We start from the raw sequence: 18,457 nt of genomic DNA on the forward strand, positions 1-18,457 counted from the left end.
ACTCAAGTTTGACTACAAAAGGCCATAATTTCTAATCTATAAATTAGAACCTAAGATGACCTCTGATCAGCAACATGTATTAAATGTTCAATGTGCTCAGAAGAAATAGAAGGTGCCTCACAATGAAATATAATCAATGTTTATATTTAAACAAACTGAAAATGAAACCACTTAGGACCTAAAGAAATCAGTGCTTGAGCTGGCACATGCGTTTGGGTCTGAAATGGTGGTATGCTGAGCACATCCTAGGAGAGTGATTTTCCCTAAAGGTCTCATGATGGTGCCACTGCTCTACATATTCTCTAAGCAAGGGAATGTGCAGCCAGCTGCAACTAATAAAGAAAAGATCGGGGCCCCTCTGTCAGTGGGGGGCAGGAGGCACCTTGTTAGGCCAAGATGCACATGCGACATGATAAATAGGAAGAGAATGGGGAAGGGAAGTCAGTCCAAGGATCACCCCACTCTCTCAGAACAAGGGAAAAATGTTCTAGGGCTGATCTAAAGTTTACTTCTTCATTTTGATTTTCTACACAAGGATTCCCACTTGTGCCTTGTTCTCTAACATTCCTTAGTGCAAAGACCACTTCTCTTTGAAATGTATGTAACAATTCTTATTTCCTGGGACAGTAAGACAATGGTGTGGAAATCTTGCAGAGTAGCTCTGTAGAAACTGAAGACTGGCTGTAGGCCAAATATTTAGAGCTCATTCGGGAACGGCGAACAGCTTTACCTTGAGTATGGCCTTTAGGATCTGTGACTGGCCTTTAGGATCTGCTTCACATCTTGGAAGGAGAATGATTTTGAAGCCAGATCCAAGCTCAGTGGGAAAGAGCACCGTGACACATTAGCAAGTCATGGAACAGACACAGGGTGTGGGGCAGGGCTACACAAAGATATACACATTTTAGAATGTATTCACAAGTGCACTTAAAATATTTTGTCTTCCTAAGTGATAGGGCATAACATTTTTTTCAAATCCTGAGCTTATGATAAAACTGGGTTAAAATGGTAAAATTTAAAACCATTATTTAAAGTTATAAACACTCTCTAAAAATCATTTCTAACATAGGCATCAGCCTGGCAGAGACTACCTCTCAGTTTTCTAATAAGTAAATAGATTGAGAGAGAGAGAGAGAGAGAGAGAGAGAGAGAGAAACTTGGAACAAACATGGTTTATGCCCAGTAACAGCTCAGGATGGTAGAAGGTAAGAGCCAGTATGTAAAGCAACGGTTCTTAAACTGTTAAACTTCGGATGTTTATAGAACATTTGAGAATCTGATAGTTTACACAACCTTCATTCTGAGAGTAATGGCTTATGAAAACCCATAAAAATTATGAGCAAATTCTGAGGAGCCAATACCTTCCTGAAATGCATCCATTGACTTCAAATCCCTCACTGAAGCATGAAGGCATCTTACTCAAATGGAAAGAACTTTGCTCAGTGCCTGACAGATAACACACGCTCCATCAATAATCTTGAACAAATGAGTGGACATGAAGTTGGGGAACTCAGACTGAAGTTGTGTCATCATAGATATATCCCTTTAAAACTCTGGGCTTCTTTTCTTGAAAAAAGTCCTGCACTTTTGGTGATTTTCACCAAAATTAGATTTTGGAGAACTCCAATATTTTTGGAGAAAATCTAATGTTTACCGAATTTCAGTTTGTTACAATGTCCATCTGTGTCCTTCTATAACCTGCATGTCTACTCCGTTATCAGATAAGTAATGACAAAAATAAATGAGGCTTGTTGGCTTTCGTGTGTTAAGCATAGACCCAATAAGGCTGAAAAGTTGTTTTGACTGGGAGGTCCATTTTCTCTTGTGTCCTACCCATAGAACACACCCTATCCCGTAGTTTTAAAAGCACATGAGGTGGATCACAAGAACATAGGAAGTCAGAAAGGAAACCTTTGTCCCAAGCAACTGCCAATTCTAAACTGAAAGCAGCATATTTTTGTGCTGAAAAATGCTTACGTTTTTAAGGAAATGCATTGAATTTTAGTTGCCAACACAGGTTATGCGTTGTTGTTGTTGTTGTTTTTTGTCATCAAGTTCTACTTCCAGCTATACAGGTTTGCCCTTTAGATCTCTGCATGCATTAGAAAAGATTTCTTGAGAGTATCATCTACAAATAACCCTAAGAAACAAAATAGAATATAACCGGGATAAACGTAAGACAGTGGGATCAAAGACCGAGTTAGAATAAAAACTCTGCCACTTAGTAGTTTTGTGATTTCGGACAAGTCCTTGTTTTTCTGATGCATGATAATGTGACATTATTACTTGCCCCGACTGACTCGCAGAATTATCTTGAGTCCTAAATGAATGCGTTTTGAAAACCTTAAAGTTTGTCAAATCAAGTCAGAAAGTAAAATCAGCAACCCTTCTCACCTTTTCTCTAGGAGGCCTACATGTTAGGGCCAAAGCTCACTTAACTGGAGATAATTTGACACTTGTCACAAATGATTGGCACCAAAAATGTTTTGCTCATTAAAAAATGGTTTAACACATAAATGAGATAAATGTAAGATAATGAGAAGCAGATGCAAAAAATTACCTTAAATTACACAGGGGTTTAAAAATTACGGGGCAACTGCTTACAGAAGATTCAAATCATCAAAAAAATAATATGACATTTGTTGGTATTCATACAAGGAAACTCATGTGGCAATGTTCCTGCTTTCAGGAGCAAATGACAGCAGGGATATCAAGTTGAGCACGTCTGGTTTCCATAGAAAATACCAAAGAGAACACATGCCCTGTTGATGTCTGAGTTTCGGAGAGAATGTGTGTATCTGGTCTGTCACCAAATATGCTGGAAAAATTATCGGAATGTTGATACAATGATATAAATACATACTGTGAAGTAGTTACCAAAGTAATAACTATAAATCTTTGTAAAATATACTTGACATGAGCCTGGTGGTGGGTATTATGGAGGGCATGTATTGCATGGAGCACTGGGTGTGGTGCATAAACAATGAATTTTGGAACACTGAAAAAAATTAAATTAAATTAAAAATATATATATACTCGGGATGCCTGGGTGGCTCAGTGGGTTAAAGCCTCTGCCTTCAGCTCAGGTCATGATCCCAGGGTCCTAGGATTGAGCCCTGTATCAGGCTCTCTGCTCAGTGGGGAGCCTGCTTCCCCCTCTCTCTCTGCCTGCCTCTCTGCCTACTTGTGATCTCTGTCTGTCAAATAAATAAGTAAAATCTTAAAAAAAAAAGAAAAAAAACATATAATTGACATGATACTCCAACAAGTCAGCTCAATTTTAAATTAGTGAATGAGCGAATCTACTATGATAGTTTCATTTGCTTTTTAAATAAATAGCTTGGTGGTGTTCATTGTCAAACTTCTGAAGGTCTCAATTCCCCCATTGTTAGCTGGAGTCCCACAACTTCTCCTCTCTCTCATAGGGGTTGAGATGAGGATGCAATAATGTTCATAACAACACTGGGTATGGAACAAAATATTTCAGTAGACAGAAGGCATAGTGATTCTCAACTTGTTTCCTATTTTTGTGAAGTAAAATGAAAGGCCATCTTGTCTCCTTCCGTGGTGAAAAATCATAACATGAACTTAAGTGTGTAAATCTAAGTGAACAGCTAAAATCTTAGCAACTTTTATTAGCCAACAATTGTGATCTTTAAAAGTTACAATAGCAAAGATGTGCACACACACATACACATACACCCACACAGACACAGACACACACATACATACAGGCAATGGAATATCACACAGCCATAAAAAGAACGAGATCAGCAAAATAGGGGTCCCAACACTTTCTCTCCCACAAAAAAAATACATAAACAACTACAAACAGATGAAAATAGGTCAGGGAAAGCTGTGAACTACAATGAAGCAGCAGCCAAAACACTGTGGAAATAAAAAAAAAACTGAGGATGGCCACATAAGCAAACCACAGAAAGCATGTTATTTATGTCACCCCATTCCCCAGTCCAGGGTAGCTCAGTGCCAGGAGGAATCCCCACAGAAAAATTCCACCCCACAGGAAAAGGGAGAACAAAGAACCCCAGCAAGCCTCACCACTGTGGAAGTCTGCAGAGCCTTTGCTACCAAGGATTTGCACAATTTTCTCCAATGCCGATCCCAGCTGATGGAGCCTTTCAGAGTCCCTGCTGTTGTATCTCCTCCCCAGGGCTGGAGCTATTGTTGCAATGAGACCTACCCCTAGGGCCTCCACACCCCACTTTCTGGGACTGGGATGCCTCAGTGCTTTACCATAAAGGTAACTGAAGCTGCCACTGCTCTCAGCCCTGCCCTCCAAGCTACCAGGTCCTGGCTCTGACCTGTCATTGTTGAGGACCACCTTGTTGATGTTCCGAGCCCTGCCCCTGGGTCACAGGTCATGGTTCTAGCCTGTCAGTGCCAGGACAGTGCTGCTGCTGCTCTGAAAACCACTTTAAATATATATGATTGCATTTGTCAATAAAGTAAAAAAAAAAAAATCTAAACTCAAAAATGTGTCCTAGGTATCAATAACATCACAATTTCTCAATAATTTCAGTGAATTGCTTTATAGCTTTATATATATATGTTTAGTAAAAATTATATCTCAAGTTGGAAATAACACATTTTTCATCACAGTATAAGTTAAAATCACAACACACACATATCCAAATAGACGGCTACACAAATATTTATAAGGTTAAATTTGAGATACATATGAAAAATTATTCATTTAGATTTTTACAAAGAAATTATTATAGGATGCTTTATGTTTTAAAATTATATGAAAAAGCAGAATATATAATCTACATTAACATATATATAGTAATCAAAAGGCAGATTATGCTTAGTATAAAAGGAACTAAACGGAAATACAAAATTATATTTCAAAACAGTGTGTGTTTCGAGTGATGGGATTTTAAGTGGATTTTTTAGTTGTTTTTTTTTTTTTAAGATTTTACTTATTTATCTGAGAGAGAGAAAAGTGATTGAGGGTGAGAGGGGGAGGAGCAGAGGGAGAGGGACAAGCAGACTTTGACTGAGCACTGAGCCCCATGAGGGGCTCAGCCCCAAGACCTAAGGTCATGACCTGAGCCAAAATCAAGAGTCAGACACTTAACCAACTGAGACACCCAGGTACCCTGGATATTTTTTGAGCTTTTTAAAAATATTTTTCTATAATGATAAAATAATACTTCTAGAATTAAACAAGTGCATATATAAAAGTAAAATAGAGCCGCAAAATAGGGAGTGGATATCCTATCCAAGTGGAATCAAAGAGGATAAAAAAGTAACACGAGTCTTGGGTAACTAACAGGAGGGCCTCACTTCTTCCTTTAGTAGAGAATGTTTACTACTGTTGGCAGCCTTCCCAGTCAAAAGCCAGCTCTCCACATTAATAAGGATACCGAATTTATCAACATGTCTGGCAATTGTCAGCATATACCATTATTTTTAAAAAATAACTGAAGTGCTTCAGCAGCACACCTTCCTCCTTCAAAGTCTATCTTTACTACAAACTATCAAATCTATTCAAAATTGAACACACTTTCAGGGAAACTACTTGAAACAGAATCCTCTAGTACTCATCTCAGAGTTCAGCAAAATACTACCGAAGACATTCTGAGGGTTCATTTTCAAAGGTGCGTGAGTGAATTTCCATAGTCACATGCCCCTTGGGGCAAAGTACGTGAGTTTCTACCACGTACCACTACCACGCATCTACTTGTGTATGCACGTATGCATATGCACGTACCCGTGTATATGTATTCATTATTCATTCAACATGTTTTCATAAAATTTAAAATGTATGCTGTTGACAGAGTCATAGGCAAATCAGATGAGCGAATGCCATCAAGATGAATGAATAATTACATCATAGCAGAAAGCATTTTCACAATGGAAGCCGTTAAAATAGTAAGGCCTCACTTCTTTTCCACGGATACATGACCAAAGTTGGGGAAACACCTTAAAAAATTCTCCTCCTTTACAAAAATTACGACACCGAAACACGAGTGCCCTTTCCTTTTCTTCTCTGATTTTGTACGAAGTTAGACAAAGACAGCCTACAAATCTTTACCCCCTATCATGTACAGTGGGGAACCAAAACTTAATAAGTTGAGGATCATGATATGGAAAGGTAGGAAAACCAAAAAACTTGGTCTTTTGATATTGTTTAGCTACTGAATAAGCTAAAAAATTGTTGTGTGTTTATAGACACCTTCTTACCTTATTTAATAAAAATCTTGCTGTTAAACAGCTTTTTTGGAAGTGCGTATGCTAAAGGCATCCTAATTTATGCACCTTCATGGTCTACTCAAACACAATTCACCTGATTTCATATACAAATGCTCCTTTCAAAGTGGCACGGAATAACAAGGCTTACAAATAATGTCTCATTTTCAAATCATAAACAGTTTCAGCAAATCCTGATTTGGGTAATTCCTGAAAGTTGATAAATTACTAATGTATATTCAACAACTGGCTTATTAAGAAGAAGTAAATCACTGAAAATTATTGGATCTCCTCGTTCTCTTCTCCCAAATTTTCCTTCACTAACTCTTCAATTTGGGAAATGAAATTCAAAAGATTTAAAAAGGCTCACATGATCTATCTTCATATAAATTTCTCAGCCTACGACCTAAAACTTACCAGCTCTAGGGAGCTCAGATTTGTTTTATTACATTCTTGATATTACTAAGTTAAACTAATTCATAGAGAACTAGAAATTTCTCTACAAATGAAAATACACACAAACACAAACAGGCATGGCCCTTCTTTTCCAATTTCGGTGATTTATGGTTGATGACTGCAAAGAGCTAAGGACAACCTGAATATAAAAGTTAAGATACCCTGAGCTCAAGTCTCAGTATGAAAGACTAAAGGTAGACAGACAAATGCCTTCAGTTTTGCACTTTTATCTACTTATCACATACAATGAACAGAGTGTTGAGAGGCAGGGGTCTGTCAGCATTAACAAGAAATAATTCACAGTTTTATTGGTGTGCTGGGGAATATCTTCTTGTAAATAAGGTAAACGAAATGGCAAGAAGCATATTTATGGAAGAGTAAATGGCAAGATAACATCAAAGATTCATTTATCACATGGAACGAATATTTAATACATACTGGTTGACGTAATAGGAACACCTTCCCCTGACTCTGAGCCAAAAGTAAAGGGGCTGAAGAAGAGAAATGTGTCATTTCTTATTGTTTTCACTGGAAAAATTACAGGATTTTCCAACTATTAAATAAAATGAGGAATTATCCATCTTTAATTTAAACCTTGCACTTGTAAATTGAACTGATCATTGTAATGGAGACATTTTTTTTAAAAAAATTACACACAACGTAATTCATATTTATTATTTGTTAAGCAAATAATCACTCCTACTCCTAAGAGCCTAATATTCTATCACTTTACTGCATTTGGAAATGCACATGGACCATAAGCACAACAATTAAAGACACCTACCTCTTACCTCCCCCTGCTCAAGGGAGATAAAAGAAAGTATCTAAGTTTCATCTTGCTGCTAATAACAAACTACCATGAACTAAGTGGTTTAAAAAACAAACAAAAACCCCACTTCTATTCTCTTACAGTTCTGAAAGTCTAAAGTCTGAAATAAATGTTATGGGACTAAGATCAAGGGCTTGGTAGGGCTGGTTCTTTCTGCAGGTTACATTGTCTTTCCTCCTCCAGCTTCTGTGATCACACAATCTTCTTATTTAGGCCTTTTTGTCTCACTCCTATATGGACTTGTATATTACATTTAGGTTTCACCTGGATATTTTGGAATATCCTTCCTATCTGAAGATCCTTAACTTAATGACATCTGTATAGTCTCCTTTGCCATAAGGTGTAAGATTCACAGGTTCCAGGAATTAGCAAGTGGATATCTTTGGGAGGCCATAGTTATTCCACAGTTTGTGGTAAATGTCTACCTCTACATAGATCTTGACTTGACAGTCTTGTAAAGAAAAATCTCAATAACTAAAATCAATCAACAATTATACTCTTAGTAATAAAGAGATTTATGCAGGGATCTCTGGAGGTCAAGAATGTGGATCACCAGTGGATCTCACCTCTGGAAATTCACTCAATCTATGCCTTAACGTAAATATTCTGAAAGACGACACTCCTCAATATTGAATTAAAGTAACTGAAGGTTACAAGGGGACTTTAAACACTTTGGAATGATACCTGCCTTTGATTAAGAGTATACCCAGGAAAACATATCTGCATTTGTCTCCATTAATTAAAAAGGCAAGAAAATGAAAGCATCTTCAATGCGGTCAAATACAGCTTTAATCCTTACAAAAATTCAGAAATGAAATTTAAGGTAAATGATACTATAGTTTATGCACTGGGAGGGTGGTGGGGAAGGGAAAAAGATGCTCACCTTAAATAATAAATCCTTCTTCCCATAACGAAGCTCCTTCAGCTGGGCTTGGATTTTTTTTGACTGCAAGAATAGAAACCTAGATTAGTGCCTCAGTTTCATTGATATTTTCAAACTTGAATATTACAATTATTTTAAACTGTATAAGAATGAATTTTGCAGTTAAGCAAAAGCTTAATCTCTGCTTTAGAAGCTGGACATCCAGTTGGTCTAGGCAGTAGGACAAAGCCAAAGCCTGTGCAAAGGAACCATATTGTTAATTTTTTTTGTAGAAATTTTACTTTTTAACCTCTAATTTTTTAATTTGAGTATAGCTAACACAATAGGAATCATACTGTTTAAAAGGCAATATTTAAAGAAAATAGTTTATTGCTTCTGTCCCAGCATTCCCCACCCCCCCACACAAAAAGAATACATACACACACACACACACAGAAAATTTTAGTCACCAAAGCATGTCCAACAATCCAATTTTAGGTGCTAAATATACCTATGTATATGTATGCCTCAGTTTTCAAATTGCTTATTTGCAATTACTTCTTTTTTAAGAATAAGATTATTCTTTCTTTTCAATTTCTTGATTCAATAGATCACAGAATGCAGTCGGTTCATGATAGGGATGTCTGTAAAAACTCTTCCTAATATTAGAGCTCTTGAGAATAAAAACTCTCACTTGAAACCCCCCACGACCCCCCCCCCCCCCGACACACCCAGCCTCCTGAATTTATACTTCTATTACAGGATTCTACATTTATTACAACTCTGTTCTCCTGGCACAAAATTCCCCAAGTAACCCCAAATAATGATATTTCAGGCATAGATCTCTCTCTTGTTACATTAATTTCATCTCCAAGACATTTGCTGGTTTTCGTGGCTATCCTTTATTTTGTGCTATTGATTTCAGGAAAGAATCATTTCTGTTCTCTTCTCCAACTTCAAATGCACAGTTGATTGGCATTGTCTCCCTGCTGTTTCAATCTGTTGCCCAGGGCTCATTTATAGGCAAGACAGTCCCTTAGGTAAACAGACTTTATTTACTTATTTTTCCAAATGAATGTTGACCAATATCAATGGGGAATAAGAGATTACCACTACATATGGTGTGCCTGATTTGCCCAAGTTCACTTCTACTCTTTCAAATAATTAATGCTCTATTTTTTTAAGTGTCAGAAAGGACTAATTTTAACCATTTTGGGTGTTAATTTTAATGCAGATTTATGCTGAATGCACAGAATATAATTGAAACTTCTATTCATAACTTGAATTAATTATTAAAACATCAATTTTTGTGTTATGCAGTGATTCATCTGGGAACTATAATAAAAGGCTACACATTTTTGTTCTGCACTAAGTGAGCAAGAACAGTTAGATTTCCTGAGCTTAGTTAAGGTTATTTAGAAATTTTTTTTTTTTTTTTTAGAAATTTTCATCACAGTCACTCATCACTTCTCTGCATTGTATATTCCCGCCATCTTCTAATGTTCAGTGAGTGAAAAAGCAACATCCTATCCAAAGATCATATGAGAGTATACAAATTAAGAATAAATGCATTTTGAGTTGAGTGCATTTTGTAATGCACATTGATCTAAAACCCTATTGACATTTTGTTTTCTTTTAGCTTCCTAGAGCATCATTTTGGAAAATTTGAAATTGTCAGAGGGGTAATCTTCAAACCATTAAGTTACTACTATATTGAGGTCTTAGTAATTTTTAAAATTAATGATATTAAATGTAATTTTACATGTTGGTGCCTATGAGTCATGAAGTTTTTGTGTCTATGGTAAAATTAAGTTTGTGATAATGATGATGATGATTGTAAGTATAGTAAAAAGGTGGAGAAGGTAAAGACAAAAAAGGTGGCCACGATAGAACACATTATTTTATTTTTCATTTAATTTTATTTTTATAAGATTTTATTTATTTATTTATTTTTTATTTATTTATTTGAAACACACAGAGAGAGAGAGAGAACATGCAGGGGCAGCCACAGGCAGAGGGAGAGGAAGAAGCAGGCTCCCCACTGAGCAGGGAGCCTGATGTGGGGCTCAATCCCAGGACTCTGGGATCATGACCTGAGCTGAAGGCAGACACTTAACCACTGAGCCACCCAGGTGCCTATGATAGAACATTTTTTAGCTAGTCCCTGAGGTTTTTCATTTCTACAGTTCACGTGCAAGTAGCATTTCCTTCATGAAATAATAGTGAAGATGACCATAGCAGTATTTGTACTAGACTATTGTTTTCAGTATTTTGCCTTGGCAAATGAAAACACTGGCAATCCATTAGGTGTCAATGAGATCTGGATATTTATTTATCTATGAATAGTTTAGGTCATTGATTTAGAAGACAGCTCCTTTTTAGCCCTAAACTAAAAGAGGACATTACTATTTTGTTTGGTGGTAGTAGTGGGGTTAAGACAAATAATTACATTTATTACCATATTCTTGGGAAGTGTTTTTGTGACAGGAAAAAAAAATATATATATATACACACACACATATACATATATATATATATATATATACACAAACACACTCACACACACATATATATAAATATATATATGCCTCCATTATTGCCCAGGATGTTAAACTCTAAATTTTTTCCATAAATGAATAAAGAGATAGGTCAAGTGAATAAACTGATTTCAACATTATGCAGTATTAATATACGAAGCATCTAGGAATTCATAAATTAAAATGTAGAAATAATATATCTTTTAAGGAATTGAGATGAATTTATAAAAATGAATCATTCATGAACTAGGGGACTAAAAAATATAGATCGACCCAGATTGTTGTTATTGCTTATTTATTCACTTGTTTGTTTGTTTCTAAACAGCACAGGCAACTTTGCCTGGGGGCCATCTCTCTCCCCTGAGTGCTCTGGGGACTCTGGGAACATGGCAACCCCCCTCAGAATACAGCTTCAGTCCAAATAGTATTTATTCAAAAATTGGTTCCACTTGCTTACCCTCTCGTAAGTGACATCCAGAAACTGCACACTACCCATGTAATATTTCTAGAAGCCTAGCAAATCAACGTAAGTGTCTATGTCTATTCAGATAGAAAAGTATAATGATAGACCACGCAGGTTCATATCCATAGGCTATTCAGTTTGATTATTCATTTATGACACATCAACCTTTAGTTTCCATGTATTGAAAATTTCTATTCGTTCCATGCACAATATTACAGCGAAGGCATTATAAACAGGATATTATATTTCCCGTTAGACTCTAACTTCAGTGTTGAATGGCAAAGACTTCTACATGTCCATCAGGGATTATTCTTGTTTACTTATTATTGTTTACTTAAAAAAAAAAATCCCAAGATCTGGATAGGCGCATGACCACCAACCTAATGACCTTTTCCAGACTTCATTCAACTTGGCTAGGCATGTGACTGACGTCAGGCAAAAAGGATGCAATGAGACATGTGTCACTACTTCCTAGTTGGACTTATTAAAAGCAATGCTTGTGAGTCACCACGTAATCTTCCCTGGCCTTTCTGCTGGAAGGTGATGATAACAGGGGATGGTCCTTGGAACAGAAGGTGGCTCCACCATTAGGAGATGATAGCAGTATTTCACGAGCTCTGGGCCTTACTTGTAACTACTGTGGGAAAGGGGTTAAACTTTTAAGTTGCGTGAGCCACTGTTCTTGTTCTGTCTATGCCATTTTCTTCCCCCTTCCTTCACAGATATCAGATCTATTTGTGGAATGAGGACTCTTATGCCTGCTCTTTGTCATTCACAGGTTTTTCCATTAATAAACACTTTTCCATTAATAAACACAAAGAGCCTCATCTTCGGTGTGCTTGTTGGAGGATCCAGCTAACATAGTGACTGTGGTCGCCTCTCCGGGTATAAAGAATCACTTACTATGACACTCTCTCCACTATCACATTACTTACTATCACAAAGAATTATGTGAGCTACATTAATCTATAGCATTAAATAGGGGATCATAAAACAGAGAAGGATTGGGAGATCAGAAGTATAGGAAATTGATTTTAGTAAAATCTGGATTCACCAGAATGACTCCCCCACTCCCCACTAAGAAAAGCATGAAACAATTTTCCTGCCTAGCAAGTAGAACCAATGACTGTATTTGTTTCTTAAAGTTTATGGTCGACCCCAGAATCCGGATTCTGACATTTCACTGTCATTGGAAAACTTTGTAGACACCACATAGATGGTTCAAAAAATTAAAATTTCATGGACCTCCAAGTTTATTAAGAAAATCCTGATAATCCAGTTAAGGAAGGAATCCATAAAATCACTTTAGGGAAGCAACACTTAACTGGCTTAATTTCTTTTTTTGGTTATGCAATTTTAAGACACCCCCAAATACCTAAAAGTTTAAAATCTGTTTTCATTTTCCTATTCCAGTGCTTTCATTTACGTTAGTGATGGCCAAAGTCTCCAGGCTTCTGGGTTAAGGAAGAACACTCTGGCACTAATATTTTGGTACTCTCTAATCCACTGAAGCCAGAAAACGTACTCACCTCCTCTGCATGGATGCCACACAGCTTGCTTCCTGACAAGAGTTTGTTCTTCAAGCTTTTGTTCTGGTGGAAGAAACACAGTATATTGCTAAGAAATTATAAACCTTTAACAATTTCTTAAATATGTCAGGCGCATTTCTGTTTTGTTCACCGATAAGTCCCCTTCAGGAGAGGACATGTAATGGATTTGTACAAAGTGAGCAGAGTCTGTCAATGTTAAATAATGTTTCATTCAATTAACATTTTGATACCTTCACATTAACACACTCATTCTAAAACATGGAACTTTATTTGGCTTTACATTTAATGCTGTTTTATTAGATCTGCATATTTTATGTTCTAAAATAATTTTAGTTTCTAATCTGCAATTGATGCTGGTTTTTGAAAGCACTCCTCTAAATAGAAGGCATTGTTTTATTATTATTATTACATTCAATTAGCCAACATATAGTACATCATTGATTTTTGACGTAGTGTTCAATGACTCATTAGGATGCTGGTTGCCTTGGATCCTAGTACAATGTAGTCACAGACCCAGGAGGCTCTGTATTCCCTTCAAAGATTATAGTTTTTGAGTCCTCTTACATTCTGGGGGCCTGTGACTTATACTCAAAAGTCTTCTTGATGATCAGAAGCCATTTCTTTTCTGCTGGGCTGGAGTCTGGACAGATAATGATAATCCTTTGAATTCACCATAATTGACCTTGATTCATAGATGAGTGTTTGTTACTTCTGACATAGAAGCCATGTGTTCTTAGCCGTCTGAATCTAAACCCTTACAGCTATTCAATTGTATCTGCCTCATTATGCTCAGGCTTTCCTGTCTTTGTCCCGGTAACGCAGGTCCTCCTACACAGGCGGGTTAAAGTAGAACAGAAAACTTGGTGAAACCCACGGGATTCAGACTTTGTACTGTCTCTGCAGGAGCAAACCATGTAGTGGTAAAGTACATCTCATGCATAATGACTCTAAAGACAGTCGATCTGATGAGTACTACGAGCAAACTGAACACACTTTATGCAGAATGAATGAGTAACCGAATGAATGAATACATCAAATTCGAGAGTTCTTCACTTACAATTCCCACCTTTTGAACATCATTTCCTATTTTATTTTCCTGTCATGCAGAGAGGGGATACAGCTGCCTCAGTTTGAAAGAAAACTTTGACTAATTTTTCGTCTTTAGCAAAGACTTGAAATTCTAAAAAGCTCATTTCTTAGAATTTTAGTACTATGAAATGATTTACACAAATGAGGAGTTACCTTGATTCTACTCAAGTAATTTTTTTGCAAATATTCATATTCATCATACAACAAAACACGAGATTAGAGTTTTTAAAGAGAATTTAATATATATTATTCTTATATTGAAAAAATTATAACCTATAACAAGGGGATGAATACTGATGTTCTAACTCTGTAGTGTTGTTCAGATTGTACATTAAAAAATACCCTAGTTTCCTTCTATTTGTGTCTATTTATGATATTTTGACATATGTAACCTTAATTTTTTCTCATAAATGGTCTGTTTCTCTCTTTCCGATTCCTCCTACCATCTTTGTACACAGAAACACTTCATTATCTCTAGAGATTTAATATTCACTTAGAGTTTTCATCTTTTTTTTTTTTTTTTTTCAGAGACAGAGGGAGAGAGCGTGTGTGCATGTAATTGGGGGGCAGTGGGGCAGAAGGAGAGAGAAACTCTCAAGCAGGCTCCATTGCCCAGTGAGAAACCTGATGCACAGCTTGATCTCAAAACCCTGAGATCATGACCTGAATTGAAATCAAGAGTTGGACACTGAACCCACTTGAGTCACTCAGGTGCTCCAGATTTTCCATCTTTTTGAGGGTTATCATATTTTGGTGGAAAGCCATGGAATTTAAATAAGGTCTATAGTTTGTTTAATAGTATTATATTAATGTTAATTTTCTGCTATAATAATTGTTTTATCACTCTGTATGATATTATATGAGAGTTTGGGGGCAAAGATACACGAGAACATTCTATACTAATTTGGCGTGCCATTTTCTATGTCAAAATTAATTTCAAAAAAGTTAAATTATCTAGAGATGCTAGGTAGCTCAGTTGGTTGGGTGTCCAACTATTGATTTTTGGCTCAAGTCACGATCTCAGGGTCCTGGGATCGAGCCCCATGTCAGTCTCCATACTCAATGTGGAGTCTCCTTGGGATTGCCTCTCTCCCTTTCCCTCCCAAGAATCCCTCAAGCCGAGTGAATATGTGATCCTGAGGAATGACAGCAACATGTCTCCAAATCAGTGGTGTTTCTCTTCTCAGGGACAAAACCACAACCAGAAGTATCCTTTGCTTATTCTGCCACCAACTGCAGCTTGAATTGTTCGTATGCTTATGGATCAGTACCCGGAGTCCTAGGGGAGGACCCCTTCCATTCAGTCTGGCCAACTGTGGCATTTCCCCTCCTTAGCCAGTTCCAGCTTTCCAGAGCCTGACTATCCACCCTCACACCTACTCCACTGGATACATGGTTCTAGAGCCTCATCTTAATGAGAAATATAAACCCTTCCTAAGTCTCCTCCAGCATGACAGATACCTAGCCCATCCTCAGGAACTGGCTGTGTAGGACTGCAATTCTGCCCAGACAGGCAGAACCATGGGATTGTTCTTCAACCTGCCTCCCAGATGAACCCACACATTAAGAAAATGTATTCCACCCTCCCCATTTCCCCGAGATCGCAGACATGCCAGTATCAGCCTTGCAAGTTAAAAAAAAAAAAAAGAAAAAAAAAAAAAAAGCCAGTCTTCAGAGAGAAGAAATCCGTTCTTTTATTAAACTTCACTTTGAAGAAGAGAATTTTTTTTCAAATCTGCTCATGATTTGCCTTCCACAGCAACCCCCCACCCCCGACTCCCATAAACAATGTAACCATTCCTTTAGTTCTTTCACTGTTAGTTTCACTGTTAGTTAGCTTTTTTTTTTTTTTTTTTTTTTTTTCAGCACAAAACCACTGGGGCCATCCATGTAGATCCTCACAGCATTTTGAGACAAATTGGAGGTAAAAGATAAGGCTTGGTCTATGATATGGCAGCAAGACCTCCCTGCAAATCAGTCCAGATAAAATAATACATGTCTCCAGTATCATTCATCTCTCTAATCCGGTAGACAGCTTTGTGTTCAGTCTGAGTATGGCCTTTAGCGCGTGAGAACTCGGGAAGTCCCTGCTGCCAGTGTTCCCCATCCACACACACCCTACTTGCCTCTGTGGAACAGCTCAGAGGGTGGAAATTAAATGACTGAAGATTAAAAAATAATAGTAAAATAAATAAAAATTTAAAAAAAATTAAGATAAATAAAATTGAGCCAAGATAGGTGAAGTGTATTGGATAGAAGATTTACGTTCCAACACAAACTATCCACATCTGAGTAACTTGATTAGAAATGATATTGCAGTTAATAATATATTTAAAATTTAGTATATGTGGCCTATACTATTTAAATTTTACACCTTCACTTAAAGCTTTTTTTCCTTTTTTTCTCTTTCCTCCTTCTTTCCCTTCCTTTTTTTTTTTTTTTTCCTATTCTGTTCAATTCTAAGATGATAGGTAAAGCAATGAATAGGACGTTATTTCACTGGAAATGCTTATGATGGACTTGGACAATGCTCCTGGAACTGCATAGGGAAGACTACCTCTCCCAACATGGGTAGCCTGGTGACCACCCCCAAGTGAGCAGTGTTTCCATTATGTGTCCACTGTCTGTGCGGACAGTTGGTAACTCTGGGCAACTGTGTATACTATGTAAAGCAATATGTTTCCATTAAGCTAAATGTCATTTCTAAAGCTTAAGAATTAGAGGATTAAATATTGAAATATACTCAGAACTGGGGATAATAATTATAATCACCCACACGGGGGCCAGTTGTAGAACACAAGGGAGACTTGTCAGGCCCATCCAAAGACTGTTCTCAGATGGCATGTTCTTCAGAAACATATGATGACACAGAGCACTGAGGAGGGAATACTCCAGACAACTCTCTCATTTAACATTTCTACTTATGGTTAGTGAGCACACTTCCTTAATTCCAGAAGGAGTTGTGGCTGGATAACACTTAGGCCCTAAGAACACAGTTTTGTTTTTGTTTTTTTGTATTTTGTTTTTTACAGTTTTGTAAGCAGACTTACAAAATGAAATGACATCTACCCTCTAAACAATGGATCTCATCCCTATCAAACCTAATGATGCTTTTACAAGACTTAAAACAACTTATACATATAATTATACACAAGATGCCAGGATCCAATTATGATTATGCCTCACTTGAGGGAATATGAAGAAAAGTAGATTAAGAGAGTCATCAAATGTTTAAATGTCTGTTCTTCCTGTCTGTCACACTTCTGCTATCCCTTACTCTAATAACAGTACTCTGATTTTTCTTATGAGAAATATTTTTCTACGCTAATTCCATGTGGCTGGTGTTGACTCTAACTCCACCAACCCTATCTAGGAAAAGGATAAAACTCAAGCCCAGCCAATCAGTCTTGGTCCAGATTTAGTAAAATAACATAAACGCTGCTGATGAAAAGTTAATATGAATTTTTTTCTTTTCAAGAATGGTAAGGAAAAGGTGCTGAGAGTCATCATTCAGTCGGAGCCTCTCTGAGACAAAATCACAAGGGAAAAGAACACCTGGGTGTGGAGAGAGAAATGCTGAACCCTGGTGATCGTGTTGGCCCTTTTTCCCTGCTTCATACTTGCCTGAAGCTTGTATACTCCTGCGTGTTTCAATTACACGCTTCCAGCACCAGCCCTTCGGCTCTCTTGACACCTTACATAAATCTTTTTGTCCACCCTATCTTACATAATTGTGTAATTCTATCACATCCTTAGGATTCAGAGTAGCAAAGAACATTTAAATAACCATGCTTATATCTAATGCATAACGCCATAACGTATCAGGATGCAGGCCATTTATTTTTCCTTTTCTAAATGGGAAGCAGACCTTGATTCCTAACTATTTAGGGAATGCTTCCCAGCAGATGCCGTACAAATCTGGGGTAGCATGAAACAAATATCCCTATGGCCTTCTTGGGAACCCAACTTACACATGTCAGCTCTGCCTAAAAATGTCATTTAATATTTCTCATTGTCTATAGGATAAATAGGATAAATCTCAAACTCATATCTGATAGCAACATAGTATCTTTTTTTTTCCAGTAAAACTTTATTTACAAAAATCAGCAGGCACATAGTATCTTTCTTAATAAATAGATCCACTTAATCCAGTTCTGGTTTTTACCTGAGAACTTAAAATATCACATTTTCAGTAGCATTTACATGGTAGCTCAAACCTGCCAAATGTTCTAGGTTACAAAACAGAAAGATATAAGTCCAGTATAGCTCTATAATCTTTCTATATGTCAATGTAAAGATTCCAAAATTGCTGGGTCTAGATTTTACATAGTGTTTTCAAATGAAATTAGGTATAAGAGGTATTATTGTTTGCAAATAATAAAAACCAACAATAGCCAAATCAAGCAAAACATGAATTGATTGTGAATATCTCCGTCAGAATAAAGTCTGGGTATA

General features: G+C 36.9%; 1 protein-coding gene across 1 annotated transcript in view; it reads right to left on the bottom strand.

Annotated features, from left to right (window-relative positions):
• The window catches only part of LUZP2 (leucine zipper protein 2), a gene marked incomplete at both ends in the record, with an annotated part of 463,107 nt that overhangs the window by 106,444 nt on the left and 338,206 nt on the right, over positions 1-18,457 (bottom strand). Inside the window, 2 exons of the mRNA XM_080817604.1 lie at positions 8,385-8,447; positions 12,893-12,955. Coding sequence (XP_080673730.1) covers positions 8,385-8,447; positions 12,893-12,955 — 126 coding nt within the window. The remainder of the gene's footprint in view (positions 1-8,384; positions 8,448-12,892; positions 12,956-18,457) is intronic.

Source organism: Martes martes, assembly GCF_963455335.1.
Source record: "Martes martes genome assembly, chromosome: 10".
Classification (NCBI taxonomy): Eukaryota; Metazoa; Chordata; class Mammalia; order Carnivora; family Mustelidae; genus Martes; species Martes martes.